This window comes from Haliotis rufescens, unplaced genomic scaffold (assembly GCF_023055435.1).
Source record: "Haliotis rufescens isolate VD_foot unplaced genomic scaffold, xgHalRufe1.0.p SCAF_6, whole genome shotgun sequence".
NCBI classification, from domain to species: domain Eukaryota; kingdom Metazoa; phylum Mollusca; class Gastropoda; order Lepetellida; family Haliotidae; genus Haliotis; species Haliotis rufescens.
Window position 1 is genome coordinate 59,292,226 of NW_025964334.1, and position 18,018 is coordinate 59,310,243.

An 18,018-nucleotide genomic window follows, 5' to 3' on the forward strand; every position below is an offset into this window, starting at 1 on the left:
TGATCACGACACATATTTCTTTATTTCCTCACACTGTGATATTACACACAAAATAAACTTAAAAGACAAACAAAGTAAGATGTACAAACATAGATGATACATTTATTCACAGTTACAAATTCTTGAAAACGAGATTATTCGACTGTCTTCACCCAGGCCACAACTGTTGTGGTTGCAGCGTTAGACCGGAATGTTGACGGCGTTGACGGCAGGAACTCCGGTGACACATGACGAGTAGAACGCAATCTGCAATAAGTGGCGAGCGAGTGAGGTTTTGGGGAAAGTCGGGGGTACTTTGGGTGGAAGGATTTATTCTTCTGATGGTGTTCAGTCGAGCCTCACTAAATGTACACTATTACTATCCCTCATAAATTACCAATGTTTCAATAAAATATCATGACAGAAGTCGTGAATATAGTCCAGTACTCTTTACATATCATGTCAATGTGTATATTTATAGTAATAATGTGCATATATATATAATGCTCTTATCCACGCCCTGAACGTGCTTAAAGCGCTACATTATTTACCCGAGTCAGTGGACTCGATTGTAATTCTCAGCTCCATGGGGAGTATACAAACCAAGCTGCCTGTTTGGCGCAAGAAGGTCAATAGTGACATTACCATCTCATCCTGTCGGGTACCCATTCACTGCTGGGTAAACAGGCACATATTGAACAAAGCCACTAAGTCTTGCCTAATTAGACCTATATCCTATATCTGAAGCACGTATCTGGGAGAGGGTAGTCTTTTCATGTGGCCTCTATGGATGTAGCGTATGGGGAAAAGTTCCTCTTAAAGAGTATGAAATGCTTAAAGTTGTACAACGTCAATTTTGTAAAACAGTTCAGGGACTACACAGGCGCACTCCCAGTATTGTTGTATTGGATGCTATCGGCATCATGCCACTACAGTATTACATAGATAAAAGAGCACTCTACTTCTTAGAGAAGCTATGTAATGCAAAGTATAACTGTGTTTTTAAAGTAATGTTTCTAGTTCGCCTGGGTCAATTTATGTGTCGGATAGTTTTACATGCAATGTATGGAGTAGAAAATCTCCGATATATAATATCTTGTCAATGACCGAAATGTACTTATGGACAACATATGTGATATCCTGGATGTAAATGTTTTTGTTAAGACCTGGGAGAAAGATGATGATGTTATTCTTGCGTTTTTACTTGGTGGATGTCCAATAGAATGTATTATGGAATTAGAAAGAGATGTGTGGGCAGAGGTAATAATTAATGTAAGCCGCTTTATAAGAAATGGCGATGTCTGCAAAAAAACTTGTATGTTTATGAACATGTGTAAATATACCCCCAATTCACGTTAAACATGAAACATAATTATATCTGCATATTGTAATCTTCATTCATTTGGAGGAAATAAAGAATATCTATCTGTACTTCACTGTGCGGCAGGTCACGATATGGCTGAAATACTGCCGATGTGACGTTAACTTTTAACTCACTAACTCACTGTGCGGCAGGACCGAATCCTCAGAGACTCTCAGGAGTCAAGCTGCCGGACACGGTGACACACCCAACTACAATGTCCTCTCCAAGACTGACATTGCTGAACTTCACCTGATTTCTGACCTTTGCGCTGTGCACAGAGCCACGTGCCACCATCATATGTCATTATTTTTTATACTTCATTGGGTATAATTAACTTACATTGTCCATCCGTCCGGTGAATGAATTTTCAGCGTTCAGTCCCTTGCCCAGCCTTACGCCGCAGTCGCTTGTCAAGATACCTGCAGGGCAAATATACAGGTAAGGTACACCCAATATAGGTATGGACAGGTACATGGGTAAGGATACACCTAATATAGGTATGGACATGTACATAGGTGAGGATACACCCAATATAGGTATAGACAGGTACACAGGTAAGGATACACCCAATAAGGTATGGACAGGTACATAGGTGAGGATACACCCAATATAGGTATAGACAGGTACATAGGTAAGGATACACCCAATAAGGTATGGACAGGTACACAGGTAAGGATACACCCAATATAGGTATGGACATGTACATGGGTAAGGATACACCCAATATAGGTATGGACAGGTACATACACAGGTAAGGATACACCCAATATAGGTTTAGACAGGTACACAGGTAAGGATACACCCAATATAGGTATGGACAGGTACACAGGTAAGGATACACCCAATATAGGTATGGACAGTTACATTTGTAAGGATACACCCAATAAAGGTTTAGACAGGTACACAGGTAAGGATACACCCAATAAAGGTTTAGACAGGTACACAGGTAAGGATACACCCAATATAGGTATGGACAGGTACATAGGTAAGGATACACCCAAATAAAGGTATGGACCGGTACACAGGTAAGGGTACACCCAATATAGGTATGGACAGGTACATAGGTAAGGATACACCCAAAAAAGTAATGGACAGGTACATAGGTAAGGATACACCCAATATAGGTATGGACAGGTACATAGGTAAGGATACACCCAATATAGGTATGGACCGGTACACAGGTAAGGGTACACCCAATATAGGTATGGACAGGTACATAGGTAAGGATACACCCAATAAAGGTATGGACCGGTACACAGGTAAGGGTACACCCAATATAGGTATGGACAGGTACATAGGTAAGGATACACCCAATAAAGGTATGGAGGCTGTGGATGGTGTCCTTGTACAGGGTCGGTGGATGGTGTTCATGTACAGGGTCGGTGGATGGTGTTCATGTTCAGGGGTGGTGGATGGTGTTCATGTACAGGGACGGTGGATGATGTTCATGTACAGGGACGGTGGATGGTGTTCATGTACAGGGGCGGTGGATGGTCTCCGTGTACGGGGGAGGTGGATGGTGTTCATGTACAGGGGTGGTGGATGGTGTTCATGTACAGGGGTGGTGGATGGTGTTCATGTACAGGGTTGGGGGGTGGTGTTCATGTACAGGGGCGGTGGATGGTGTTCATGTACAGGGGTGGTGGATGGTGTTCATGTACAGGGTTGGGGGATGGTGTTCATGAACAGGGTCGGTCGATGGTGTTCGTGTACAGGGGTGGTGGATGGTGTTCATGTACAGGGGCGGTGGATGGTGTTCATGTACAGGGGCGGTGGATGGTGTTCATGTACAGGGGTGGTGGATGGTGTTCATGTACAGGGGTGGTGGATGGTGTTCATGTACAGGGGTGGTGGATGGTGTTCGTGTACAGGGGTGGGGGATGGTGTTCATGTACAGGGGTGGTGGATGGTGTTCGTGTACAGGGGAGGTGGATGATGTTCATGTACAGGGACGGTGGATGGTGTTCATGTACAGGGGCGGTGGATGGTCTCCGTGTACGGGGGAGGTGGATGGTGTTCATGTACAGGGGTGGTGGATGGTGTTCATGTACAGGGGTGGTGGATGGTGTTCATGTACAGGGTTGGGGGGTGGTGTTCATGTACAGGGGCGGTGGATGGTGTTCATGTACAGGGGTGGTGGATGGTGTTCATGTACAGGGTTGGGGGATGGTGTTCATGAACAGGGTCGGTCGATGGTGTTCATGTACAGGGGTGGTGGATGGTGTTCATGTACAGGGGCGGTGGATGGTGTTCATGTACAGGGGCGGTGGATGGTGTTCGTGTACAGGGGGGGTGGATGTTGTTCATGTACAGGGGCGGTGGATAGTGTTCATGTACAGGGTGGTGGATGGTGTTCATGTACAGGGTGGTGGATGGTGTTCATGTACAGAGGCGGTGGATGTTGTTCATGTACAGGGGCGGTGGATGGTGTTCATGTACAGGGGCGGGGGATGGTGTTCATGTACAGGGGTGGTGGATGGTGTTCATGTACAGGGGCGGTGGATGGTGTTCGTGTACAGGGGCGGTGGATGGTGTTCATGTACAGGGGCGGTGGGTGGTGTTCGTGTACAGGGGTGGGGGGTGGTGTTCATGTACAGGGGCGGTGGATGGTGTTCGTGTACAGGGGTGGATGGTGTTCGTGTACAGGGGTGGTGGATGGTGTTCATGTACAGAGGCGGTGGATGGTGTTCGTGTACAGGGGCGGTGGATGGTGTTCATGTACAGGGGCGGTGGATGGTGTTCATGTACAGGGGTGGTGGATGGTGTTCGTGTACAGGGTGGTGGATGGTGTTCATGTACAGGGTGGTGGATGGTGTTCATGTACAGGGGTGGTGCATGGTGTTCGTGTACAGGGGCGGTGGATGGTGTTCATGTACAGAGGCGGTGGATGGTGTTCATGTACAGGGACGGGGGATTGTGTTCATGTACAGGGGTGGTGGATGGTGTTCGTGTACAGGGGAGGTGGATGGTGTTCGTGTACAGGGGTGGTGCATGGTGTTCGTGTACAGGGGCGATGGATGGTGTTCATGTACAGGGGTGGTGGATGGTGTTCGTGTACAGGGGAGGTGGATGGTGTTCATGTACAGGGGAGGTGGATGGTGTTCATGTACAGGGGTGGTGGATGGTGTTCGTGTACAGGGGTGGTGGATGGTGTTCGTGTACAGGGGTGGTGGATGGTGTTCATGTACAGGGGTGGGGGGTGGTGTTTGTGTACAGGGGTGGGGGATGGTGTTCATGTACAGGGGCGGTGGATGGTGTCCTTGTACAGGGGCGGTGGATGGTGTTCGTGTACAGGGCGGTGGATGGTGTTCCTGTACTTACGACCAGATGTAGCGGAACTGCTCGAGGTAAACTCCGTTCCCGTTTGGACGCGGACACCGTTGACGTCGTAGGTGTAGAGGATGACGCGCCCCTCCAGCAGCCCCGGGGATTGTGTGTACCGCAATGTGATCTCCTTCCAGTCCTGGGAGTTAGTCTGGAGGTACAAATTGAGGGTGCACGTTAACTCAGTTCGTGCAAGTAAATACCGTTCTACATGTTTATAAACGTATTTATTGTGTGATACGCAGTATAATAGTTATGTATATGAAAGAAAAAAAACTGTGTTCAATTAATGTCAAGTGTTTGGTTGCCTATAAGCTAACCAGTGCTCTTGTGCGTCATGCTGACGAGGCTGGCTCAAACAAGTAGATGTGAATTGTTATAATGGTGCTAAAACCGCATCATTCTCTTTCCCGCCACTCACTGATTGTAACAGCATAGGCCTGTAGCATCCTTTATCTCCGACCAATCTACGACGAATGTATATACACTGTGGATCAACGCTAGAGACATGCAGTGGCTTAATGCTAATTGTGTACTTGTACCCCTGTTACTTGAAGACACATGTAGCGCTGTAGCAATGTATCACCGTAGCAGTGTAGCACTGTAACACTGTAACACTGCAGCACTGTAGCAATGTATCACTGTAACACTGCAGCACTGTAGCAATGTATCACTGTAACACTGCAGCACTGTAGCAATGTATCACTGTAACACTGCAGCACTGTAGCAATGTGTCACTGTAACACTGCAGCACTGTAGCAATGTATCACTGTAACACTGCAGCACTGTAGCAATGTGTCACTGTAACACTGCAGCACTGTAGCAATGTGTCACTTTAACACTGCAGCACTGTAGCAATGTATCACTGTAACACTGCAGCACTGTAGCAATGTGTCACTGTAACACTGCAGCACTGTAGCAATGTATCACTGTAACACTGCAGCACTGTAGCAATGTATCACCGTAGCAGTGTAGCACTGTAACACTGCAGCACTGTAGCAATGTATCACTGTAACACTGCATCACTGTAGCAATGTATCACTGTAACACTGCAGCACTGTAGCAATGTGTCACTGTAACACTGCAGCACTGTAGCAATGTGTCACTGTAACACTGCAGCACTGTAGCAATGTATCACTGTAACACTGCAGCACTGTAGCAATGTATCACCGTAGCAGTGTAGCACTGTAACACTGCAGCACTGTAGCAATGTATCACTGTAACACTGCAGCACTGTAGCAATGTATCACTGTAACACTGCAGCACTGTAGAAATGTATCACTGTAACACTGCAGCACTGTAGCAATGTGTCACTGTAACACTGCAGCACTGTAGCAATGTATCACTGTAACACTGCAGCACTGTAGTAATTTATCACTGTAGCAGTGTAGTAGTGTAGCACGGTATCACTGTAGCGGTGTAGCACTGAAGCACCGTAGCACTGTAGCAGTGTAGAAATGTAGCAATGTAGCAACGAAGCCCTTCAGAACTGTAGCATTGTAGAAGTGTAGGCAATGTAGCAGTGTAGTAGTGCAGCAATGTAGCAACGTAGCAATGTAGCAACGTAGCAATGTAGCAATGTAGCAACGTAGCACTTTAGAACTGTAGCACTGTAGATGTGTAGCAGTGTAGCATTGTAGCACTGAAACAATGTAGCAGTGTAGCAATGTAGCACCCTGCAACTCCCGGCAGAGGAAGTACTTTGATTGGCTATCACTGATCACCTCGCACAGTGCAACAGTTCTGTGACGGTATATCAAGGTCAAGTGTGGAAAGAGAAAAGCAACACAGACAGTTGTCAGACCAAACGGGTCTGGTGGCCGCTTCTAAGTGACGTCATGGCTACATGTTGCACGTGGTTTATGAGTAGTGTCATGGTTACATGTTGTGTGTGGTTTATGAGTAGTGTCATGGTTACATGTTGTGTGTGGTTTATGAGTAGTGTCATGGTTACATGTTGTGTGTGGTTAATGGGTAGTGTCATGGTTACATATTGTGTGTGGTTTATGAGTAGTGTCATGGTTACATGTTGTGTGTGGTTTATGAGTAGTGTCATGGTTACATGTTGTGTGTGGTTTATGAGTAGTGTCATGGTTACATGTTGTGTGTGGTTTATGAGTAGTGTCATGGTTACATGTTGTGTGTGGTTTATGAGTAGTGTCATGGTTACATGTTGTGTGTGGTTTATGGGTAGTGTCATGGTTACATGTTGTGTGTGGTTTATGAGTAGTGTCATGGTTACATGTTGTGTGTGGTTTATGGGTAGTGTCATGGTTACATGTTGTGTGTGGTTTATGGGTAGTGTCATGGTTACATGTTGTGTGTGGTTAATGGGTAGTGTCATGGTTACATATTGTGTGTGGTTTATGGGTAGTGTCATGGTTTCATGGTGTGTGTGGTTGACGGGTAGTGCAATGGTTACATGTTGTGTATTGTTGACGGGTAGTGTCATTGTGTACTGATTTCAAACTAAACCGCAAAGCGAAACACAGCAACTCACCGGTGAATAATTGACTGTGACGGTTGCCTCTCCACCTACTGTTCGAACTCCGAACGTGACCTGGCCCGTAGCTGGCGTCATCTTTATGTACACTGATGCTAAAATCCCGGCTTCACTCTTGCCACCAACACAGGGCACGTTGCTGAGGACGACCATTTCCTGAGGGTTCCCAGAAAGACCAATGAGGTCATCCTGCACGTTGACCCGGAAGAAGACCGTGTTTTTGGAAAATGCCTGATCGTTGTTGGCGTAAAACGGAACAGTAAAGAAGTTGTTCTGGCCGGCCAGGCGAATGGTTCCAGCTGAGTATTCCACGTTCTTTACGTCTATCCAGTTTTGTTTACGACTCGACTCACTGAAACCCCATTGGTTTGTCTGATCTGGCGTCACAGTGATGATCACATCCGGACCACATGCTATAAAATAATAATAATAATAATAATAATAACAACAACAACACGAAGAATCATGTCCGACAATAGATCCCACCACCCTCGCTCTTCCCTCAATCGCTTATATTTACCAATTATGACGAGAAGGCGTGGTTTGATTAATGTGGAGGCTCTTCATGATACAATTGTTTTGTGCACTTGTGCACACATTTATTTGTCTGATCTTGATGATCCTCTTGTGAAGCATATCACTCATGATGAAAACAAGGCATTCCACAGTTTTCTAAAACGAGCCAAGGATGTGGGACATAATCTCAATGTCGGTGTTGATTTTGCTGATGGTTCTGTACTGCTGGACGGTACAGAAATGAGTGTCAACCAAGCAAAGTGCCATATCAAATCGGCCCAGACTCAGTTTTTCAAGGAGAGGCTTTCTGAAAGACCACTGCATCGAGTTTATGTGCAGTGTGTTGAGAGGATCAGCAATCCTGCAGAGTCCTTCGCTTGGATGAAGTCGTCTGGCCTGAAAAGTGAAACAAAAGGCTTCCTGTTTGCTGCTCAGGACCAGTCACTTCCCACTCAAAACTGTCAATGTGTGATTTTGCATCAAAATGTGAATATGAAATGTTGATTATGTAATGAATTTAATGAGACTGTCCAACACATTGTGAGTGGATGCCCAGCTTTGGCACAGACACAGTATCTAAAGCGACATGATGGGGTGGCTCGATCATATTATTACCGTCTTCGCCATGCTTGTGGTTTTGACACAGGTCCATCTATAGTACGACCCGGAAAATGTAGAGGGCGTCATGGAAAATGATAAATACAAAATCCTTTGGAATAGGCGCGTATACAGCCTCAGACATATCCAGGCAAACAAACCTGATCTTGTCCTTTTTGATAAATCCAATGAAATCATTTATATCATTTAATTTTCTGTCCCATTTGACATTAATGTGATTGACAAGATTGAGGAAAAACATGGCAAATATGCAGTCCTCGCTTTTCACGCTTGCATCCCAAGTATCAAATTGTCCGACTCCCCATTGTTCTCGGTGCCTAAGGTTTGGTACCTCCCAATCTGTTGACTGACATTGGGAGAATACCCGTATTTGCTACCAGGAATACAGCCCTTCTGACAATCTGTGTAATGCAGAAAGCTGCAGTGTTGGGGAGTCTTCACATTCTCCGAAAAGGTCTGGGTGGGTTTGACTAGGCAGCGCTTCCTTGGAGAAGTCCCATTCGCTGTCTGGGCTGCGTGTAGAGGGGGCAAGGGCCCTGAGATGATGATGAGCCTAACCAGCCTGACTGTGCCAGGATCACCCAAACCCTCTTTGCTGCATTTTTTAATTTTAATCTGTACATAATAATAGAAGGACACGTGTTTCTAACGAGGGAAGGTACTTACGTGTGCTAACAACTCCACAGTCCAAATCTTCTACACATCGACATTCCGTTTGGCTGTAGGCGGTTTGTCCGGGGCAGTCCATCTCGATAGCTCTGTTGGCGACCACGACAAGAAACTTGCACTTGTTAACAGGATTCGGTTGGAGAGAGTTGCAGTCTGGAACGAAATAGTTATGTATGCTTGACCACCAGACAAATTGACGTTGGGTTCACAGCAACAATGTTGATCATGATTCTTAAAGAAATTTGGATGCCCTGAGGTATTCGTAATGTTAGCCTCCAAACCGATAGGAAAGTGAAAATAACATACTGCTATCCCGAATGTGTGAGCAGTGCTCCAACGGAATGCCTACTCTAATTCTCCCTATCCCTAACAATAATATTTGCCACATGGCAAGACAACAGACAAACCTGGTACACCGCCGGGCAAAAGAACGCATACGAATTGGATCTGACCCCAAAATTACAAATATTATCAAGACGTTACCAGGTTGAAATCTATCGCCAAAAACACTGCAAACTTAATGTCCAAAACACAACTATGATGCCACTGTCAAATACATCTCCATTTCATGTTTGTTTCATTGTTAGCCACTGTCATGGGTGCATAGTTTCTTTTCCTGGCGGTTTGGTTTGTTCGTATTGTGTCATTTGAGGATGAAAAGAAAACATTACATGCGTGTTGACAGATGGAGTACTCTCACGTCTTGGTTTGTTTGTTGTTTAACGCCGCACTCAGCAATATTCCAGCTATATGACGGCGGTCTGTAAATAATCGGGTCTGGACCAGACAGTCCAGTGATTGACATCATGAGCATCGATCCACGCAATTGGGATACGATGGCATGCATCAACCATGTCAGCGAACCTGACCACCCGATCCCGTTAGTCGCCTCTACGACAAGCATAGTCTCCTTTTACTGAACACATATTCTACCCCGGATCTTCACGGGTCAACACCTTGGTTGATTTGTTTCCGCAACTATTAGTGGATACTCGGCTTGTACAAGGTAGATACATATACTCCCAAGGGTGTTGAAAGACAGAAAGACTCACGGTGGTAAACGGAGTTCTCGCACGTCCCTTTGCAGTTGGTGTCGTTGGTGCACTGCTGGGTGCGCGGGTCGTAGTAGGCGGTGTTGCAGCAGCTGGAGAGCCATGAGTTGGCGGGTCCATCACATGCGTAGTAGCTGCGACACGAAACCTTGTCCTCGTACCGCCGTCGTTGGCAGGTGTTGTCAGGCGTGCAGGTGGCGATGTTGTTGTCATATCGTGACCCTGTCGGGCAGCAGTTGACGTTCAATATGGCCTCGCCCTCGACAACGCCGCAGGTGTAGTAGATCTCACAGTAGTCGCCGACGGGGAAGTTCTGTTGAGCACCGGCGCAGTTGGCTACAGGGGAAAAGCGTGGTCATTATCATGTCAGAGATCTAGCACCGAGCAGGGCAAGGCTTGTATGTATGTTGCTTCGTTCATTGCATCTCTGACTGTTGTATGTAAGTGAGTGAGTGAGTTGGGTTTTGCGCTGCTTTGAACAGTATTTCAGTTATATCACGGCGTTTCAGCTTAATGTCCGAGTAAAGCTCGAAATGATGTTAGGTATTTACCATTTTGGTGATGGCATGGGTTTCTAGCAAGCCTATGGGATACAACTCTACATATGAATTACGGTGGCTCAGACGGTTGGGCCACCCGTGAAAGCCATCCCCTAACAAACACATGCAAAGGCAAGGCAAGTCTTCACCGAAACAGTCACGAGAACAAGTCAAACTTAGGGGCCTGCATCGGATGTCATTTTGGTCACTGATGCGTCAAAGTTGGAAATGTCCTCCATATCTCTACCAGCAATCCTTCTGAAAGCTTTATTGAAGCGTGGAATGGGGTTAACCTTAACAAACAAGTTTTCAGCTAGAGAAGGACGGTGCTCTTTGTTGGAAGTTTGTAGTCATCCCTTTTGGCATGACATACAGTCTTTTGGCTTGTGTTTTGTCACTTTGCATGCATATATCTAAAGATGAAACAGGTGAGTAGGTTTCTCTGGTCTTTTATTTCCAAATCAGGTCGGTAAAACACTGGAAGGGAATTGGTTATTTGATAGTTATGTGGTGGCTATTTGGATGGTTATTTGATGGTTATATGATGGTTATTTGATAGTTATTTGATGGCTATTTGAATTATTATTTGATGGTTATTTGAATTGTTATTTGATGGCTATTTGATGGTTATTTGAATTGTTATTTGATGGCTCTTTGATGGTTATTAAACGAAATCACATCATTAGCTTACTGGATACCTATAATAAAACCTTTTCTAGTCTGAGCCGAAGTTCTGACTCGAATGCATAAAGAAACAGATCAGAATCCCATGGGGGATACCTACTTCTTTCCTCCGATTTCACACACACAATGTATCTAGGAGGAAATCCAGCTTCTAATATATTGTTATCACAACAAACTGTCTTCTATTTCTAGATATTTTAGGGTTAATCAGTGTAAATGAATTGGCTATTTTACGATGATTTTACTCACTGCATCCACTGGTCGGGTCTCTCAAGATGGATCGGCTGGGTTTGCAGGTGCGCTCTCTGCGATGCCAGAGGGTTCCAATCGGGCAGACCTTTTCATATGCCATCATTCGTTCATTGGGACGCCTCTCACACAGGTAGAACTTGTCACACCTTCTCGGGTGCTCTGTTATACGGCTGCCTCCATCAACGGCGCAACCACTACACACTGGGAACACGAGCATAGGATGACAATGTTAGGTATCACCAATGTATTCCTGGCACATTTTCGAAAAAACATTATCTGCTCTTGAATGAAAATTCATTTCTTAATATGTATGTCTCAAACAAATAAATTTCCATGATGAAGTGGTGTCTCTGCCTGTGTAGTGTTAAAAATCAAGTGGTGGCTCTACCTGTGTAGTGTTAAATAATCAAGTGGCGTCTATACCTGTGTTGTGTTAAATAATCAAGTGGCGTCTCTACCTGTGTTGTGTTAAATAATCAAGTGGTGTCTCTAAACGTATTGTGTTAAATAGTCAAGTGGCGTCTCTACCCGTGTTGTGTTAAATAATCAAGTGGCGTCGCTACCTGTGTAGTGTTAAATAATCAAGTGGTGTCTCTACCTGTGTAGTGTTAAATAATCAAGTGGCGTCTCTACCTGTGTAGTGTTAAATAATCAAGTGGTGTCTCTACCCGTGTTGTGTTAAATAATCAAGTGGCGTCTCTACTTGTGTAGTGTTAAATAATCAAGTGGTGTCTCTGCCTGTGTAGTGTTAAATAATCAAGTGGTGTCTCTACCCGTGTTGTGTTAAATAATCAAGTGGCGTCTCTACCTGTGTAGTGTTAAATAATCGAGTGGCGTCTCTACCTATTTAGTGTTAAATAATGAACTATCTACCCATGTAGTGTTAAATAATCAAGTGGCGTCTCTACCTGTGTAGTGTTAAATAATCAAGTGGTGTCTCTGCCTGTGTAGTGTTAAAAAATCACGTATTCACCCGTGCAATTTTAATTAATCAAGTATTTACCTGTGTAGGCGCAGAGTGACGTTGCAATGTTTACGAGGGCTGTAGTCAGCTGATTGATGCCAGTGAGTTGTGTGGTCTGAGCCGGATCACGGGTGATGTCGAACAGTTCTTGTGCGAAGTTGGGGTCATTGGCACTGATACCCACAGCGAACATGGTGTAGGACGCATCCATTGCTGCTGCTGCTACGGAAGCTGTCTGTGTGGGCAGTTGAGAGATGCCATCAGTGACGACAACGATGCTGCCCGATGTTGCGGGTAAGGGCGAGGATTGGAGCATGTTGATGGCCTCCTGGATAGCTAGGTCAGTGCGTGTTCCAGAGCCGCCCGCGCTCTGGAAGCTGACGAAGGCCGTGAGTGTGTTGGCATCCCTTGTCAGCTGCTGCTGCTGCACGACCGAACTGTCGTAGTACACCAAGCCGACGTTGACGTTGGGGTTGTTGCTGATTATTTCAGTGATGAAGCTGTTGACGGCAGTCTGGATTGCGCTGAATGAGCCAGCAACGCTTTGGGATCGATCTACGACCAGGACGACATTCGACTGGTCAGCGCATGCTGTAAGGGAACAACCACAACTCAACATCCTTTCACTGGGACAACGTGTTATTGTATTGAATCAAATTAATGTCTGACCTTTGTTAGCTTTTAGTTTGCTGATGTAAGTAGAAAGTTTTCAAAAATCTGAGTAAGTGAGTGAGTTGGATTAAACGCCGCTTTGAACAGTGTTCCAGTTATATCACGGCGTGTCAGCTTAATGTGGGAGTAGAGCATGAAGTGATGCAGATCTTGGACGTGTACCCGCGAGCACGACTATGGTGCTGACACAAACAGATCCACAAATGTACAGACAGTTAGGCAGACAGATAGTCACACAGACAGATAGTTAGACAGTCAGATAGACACACAGACAGATAGTCAGACAGACAGACAGACAGATAGTCACACAGACAGATGTCAGACAGACAGTTAAACAGACAGATAGTCACACAGACAGATAGTCAGACAGACAGTTAGACAGCCAGATAGTCACACAGACAGATGGTTAGACAGTCAGATAGTTAGACAGACAGATAGACACACATACAAATAGTCAGACGGACAGAGAGACAGATAGTCACATAGACAGATAGTTAAACAGACAGATAGTCACACAGACAGATGGTCAGAAAGACAGTTAGACAGACAGATAGTCACACAGACAGATGTTAGACAGTCAGATAGACACACATACAAATAGTCAGACAGACAGACAGATAGACACACAGACAGATAGTGAGACAGACAGATAGTTAGAAAGACAGACAGATAGACACACAGACAGATAGTCAGACAGTCAGATAGTTAGACAGACAGATAGTCACACAGACATGGTCAGACAGACAGTTAGACAGACAGCTAGTCACACAGACATGGTCAGACAGACAGTTAGACAGACAGATAGTCACACAGACAGATGGTCAGACAGACAGTTAGACAGACAGATAGTCACACAGACAGATGTTAGACAGTCAGATAGTTAGACAGACAGATAGACACACATACAAATAGTCAAACAGACAGACAGATAGTCACACAGACAGATAGTGAGACAGACAGATAGTTAGACAGACAGACAGATAGACACACAGACATGGTCAGACAGACAGCTAGTCACACAGACATGGTCAGACAGACAGTTAGACAGACAGATAGTCACACAGACAGATGGTCAGACAGACAGTTAGACAGACCGACAGTCACACAGACATGGTCAGACACACAGTTAGACAGATAGACACACGGACAGACAATCAGCCAGCCAGACAGACAGACAGATAGTCACACGGACAGACAATCAGACAATCAGACAGACAGACAGACACATACTGTACAATGGGGCTGGTGTGATCCCGCGGCTCTCCTTCATCAGGGCAAGTAGCACAATGGCGGCCACGAACTTCATCTTCGGCGTGTTTTCCGTCTTTTCTACCTTAAATGTTAAATTGAACAATGTAGTGCATATGCAACACCAGAGAACACCGGTTAACGCCCAATGTCTCATTAGCCTCTGAGTAGCCATCAGGACACACCAGTAGCCCCTGAGTAGCCCCTCAATAGACACTACGTAACTCTTCCGTAGCCCCTCAGTAGCCCCTCGCTAGATCTTCACTAGCCCCTCACTAGACCTTCACTAGACCTTCACTAGCCCTTCACTAGACCTTCACTAGCCCTTCACTAGACCTTCACTAGCCCCTCACTAGCCCTTCACTAGACCTTCACTAGCCCCTCACTAGACCTTCACTAGCCCCTCACTAGACCTTCACTAGACCTTCACTAGCCCCTCACTAGACCTTCACTAGCCCCTCACTAGCCCTTCACTAGACCTTCACTAGCCCTCACTAGACCTTCACTAGACCTTCACTAGACCTTCACTAGACCTTCACTAGCCCTTCACTAGCCCTTCACTAGCCCCTCACTAGCCCTTCACTAGCCCTTCACTAGACCTTCACTAGCCCCTCACTAGACCTTCACTAGACCTTCACTAGCCCCTCACTAGACCTTCACTAGCCCCTCACTAGACCTTCACTAGATCTTCACTAGCCCCTCACTAGACCTTCACTAGACCTTCACTAGACCTTCACTAGACCTTCACTAGCCCTTCACTAGCCCTTCACTAGCCCCTCACTAGCCCTTCACTAGCCCTTCACTAGACCTTCACTAGACCTTCAGTAGCCACTCACTAGCCCTTCAGTAGCCTCTCACTAGCCCTTCAGTAGACCCTCACTAGCCCTTCAGTAGCCCCTCACTAGCCCCTCACTAGCCCTTCAGTAGCCCCTCACTAGCCCTTCAGTAGCCCCTCACTAGCCCTTCAGTAACCTCTCACTAGCCCTTCACTAGACCTTCACTAGCCCTTCAGTAGCCCCTCACTAGATCTTCACTAGACCTTCACTAGCCCTTCACTAGACCTTCACTAGCCCCTCACTAGACCTTCACTAGCCCTTCACTAGACCTTCACTAGACCTTCACTAGCCCCTCACTAGACCTTCACTAGCCCCTCACTAGCCCTTCACTAGACCTTCACTAGCCCCTCACTAGACCTTTACTAGCCCTTCACTAGACCTTCACTAGATCTTCACTAGCCCCTCACTAGACCTTCACTAGCCCCTCACTAGCCCTTCACTAGCCCATATCGCTAGCCCTTCAGTAGCCCCTCACTAGCCCTTCAGTAGCCCCTCACTAGCCCTTCAGTAGCCCCTCACTAGCCCTTCACTAGCCCCTCGCTAGCCCTTCACTAGCCCCTCGCTAGCCCTTCAGTAACCTCTCACTAGCCCTTCACTAGCCCCTCAATAGCCCATCACTAGCCCTTTACAAGCCCCTCACTAGCCCTCCACTAGCCTCTCAATAGCCCTTCACTAGCCCCTCAATAGCCCTTCACTAGCCCCTCATTGGACCTTCACTAGCCCCTCACTAGACCTTCACTAGCCCCTCAATAGCCTCTCAGTAGCCCTTCACTAGCCCCTCAATAGCCCATCACTAGCCCTTCAGTGGCCCCTCACTAGCCATCAGTACCCATCAGTACCCATCAGTATCCCTTCAGTAGCCCTTCAGTAGTCGTTCAGTAGCCCTTCAGTACCCCTCCAGTACCCCTTCAGTAGCCCATTAGTACACCTCAGTAGCCCTTCAGTAGTCCCCAGTAGCCCTTCAGTAGCCCCTTAGTAGCACCTAAGTAGCCCTTCACTAGCCCCTCAGTAACCCTTCAGTAGTCCCCAGTAGCCCTTCAGCAGACCTTCACTAGCCCCTTAGTAGCCCTTCACTGGCCCTTCAACAGCCCTTCATTTCATAAGTTTCGTTAAAAATTACAATGTGGACATATCTACAGAACACATTTTTCATTTTGGCATTTTATAACATCAGCTTGTATCATACGCCTTGCAACGTTTTTAATATGTTTCCTTGAAAGATGGAAACATTAAAAAATTAGTTAGTTCACAAGTTAGTAAAGCCAACAAAATAATTATGTAGCATGTTGACCCAATGTTCATGGGCTGGTTGGAGCACAGGTTATCTCAATGTACGCGTTGTGTAAAGAGAATCGAACACTTCTCATACAAAACACACTGAGTTGACTCGCGCTAGTGGGATATTCCTTGTATAAACCTTCCCAGCTTTACATGTGGCGAGGAACGTTTCTAATACAAATATCATAACACTCAGGATAAATACGCGACTGACTTTTCTTTAAAACTGCCGCGTTGATATGTCTGATAAAATTAATATATTACACTCATCTCTTTTGGAGATGAGTTTCTCTATAATATTTAGAGAGTCATTTGACAATATTTAATTCAAATAAGAATTTTCACAGAAATGTGACATGCATAGTATGCCTTCTGGAAATTAACACATCAAAACTTGATAAATATTTAAAGGGAACCAACCCACCTTAATAGTATATGTCTCTGTTCGTCCAGATACCTTGTGAAATAAAACGTTCTGTCGGGAAGGCCAATCGCACCGAAATGGACTCCCAGTTTCAGACAAGCAGTTAAATAACCCAGGGGAGTGTTACCCAACAGCGTGTCCTTTGTTTGTTTTATTCAGTTCAAATGTTCTTCAAGTAATTATTACTTTCTTCTTTTGTAAAACCGTTGTGACGTCGGAGATAACCTGAATGGCTAACTGTTGATTATAAAAAGATACATAGTAGCCATTGAGATAAGGGTAAATATTGAATTTCCACGATTTTATTGGCAGGCCCTTGGTAAATAGTGTATTGAAAGACCTGGGATGCTGAATATTTAAAACGTTTAAACATAAACTACTGTTAAGTAAAGTCTTGGTGTTATAGAGACCTAGGGACCCTGTACAAATTGAACGATAGTACTCAGAGTTGTTTAACCAGCCTTCCGCCAATCCCGTGCAGAGAAACATTGTTTTACATGCATAGCGGTCCAGATCGCGGGTTATAGTGATGGGTAGGGATGGAGTAATACAGGGACATGTCGGGTAGTGTTAAAACTCATATGAACCATTGCAATAGAAGCTTAATAGTGAAGATGGGTAGGGATGGAGTAACATAGGGACATGCCCTGTAGTGTTATAACTCATATGAACCATTGCAATAGAAGCTGAATAGTGAAGATGGGTAGGGATGGAGTAACATAGGGACATGCCCTGTAGTGTTATAACTCATATGAACCATTGCAATAGAAGCTGAATAGTGAAGATGGGTAGGGATGTAGTAACATAGGGACATGTCCTGTAGTGTTAAAAACTCGTATGAACCATTGCAATAGAAGCTGAATAGTGAAGATGGGTAGGGATGGAGTATCACAGGGACATGTCCTGTAGTGTTAAAACTCATATGAACCATTGCAATAGAAGCTGAATAGTGAAGATGGGTAGGGATGGAGTATCACAGTGACATGTCCTGTAGTGTTAAAACTCATATGAACCATTGCAATAGAAGCTGAATAGTGAAGATGGGTAGGGATGGAGTAACATAGGGACATGTCCTGTAGTGTTAAAAACTCGTATGA

The 18,018-nt window shown here is 45.4% G+C and overlaps 1 protein-coding gene across 1 annotated transcript; it reads right to left on the reverse strand.

Annotated features, from left to right (window-relative positions):
* Nucleotides 1–17,033, reverse strand: LOC124143234. The gene is made up of 10 exons (XM_046512114.2): nt 16,922–17,033; nt 14,366–14,468; nt 12,503–13,054; nt 11,497–11,700; nt 10,025–10,360; nt 8,970–9,125; nt 7,167–7,582; nt 4,664–4,817; nt 1,682–1,761; nt 1–246 (listed from the first exon to the last, which is right to left on the reverse strand). The coding sequence occupies exons 2-10, from the start codon at nt 14,439–14,441 to the stop codon at nt 181–183; spliced, it is 2,040 nt and encodes a 679-aa protein (XP_046368070.2). The 5' UTR covers nt 14,442–14,468; nt 16,922–17,033; the 3' UTR covers nt 1–180.
* Nucleotides 17,034–18,018: the final 985 nt, after the last annotated feature.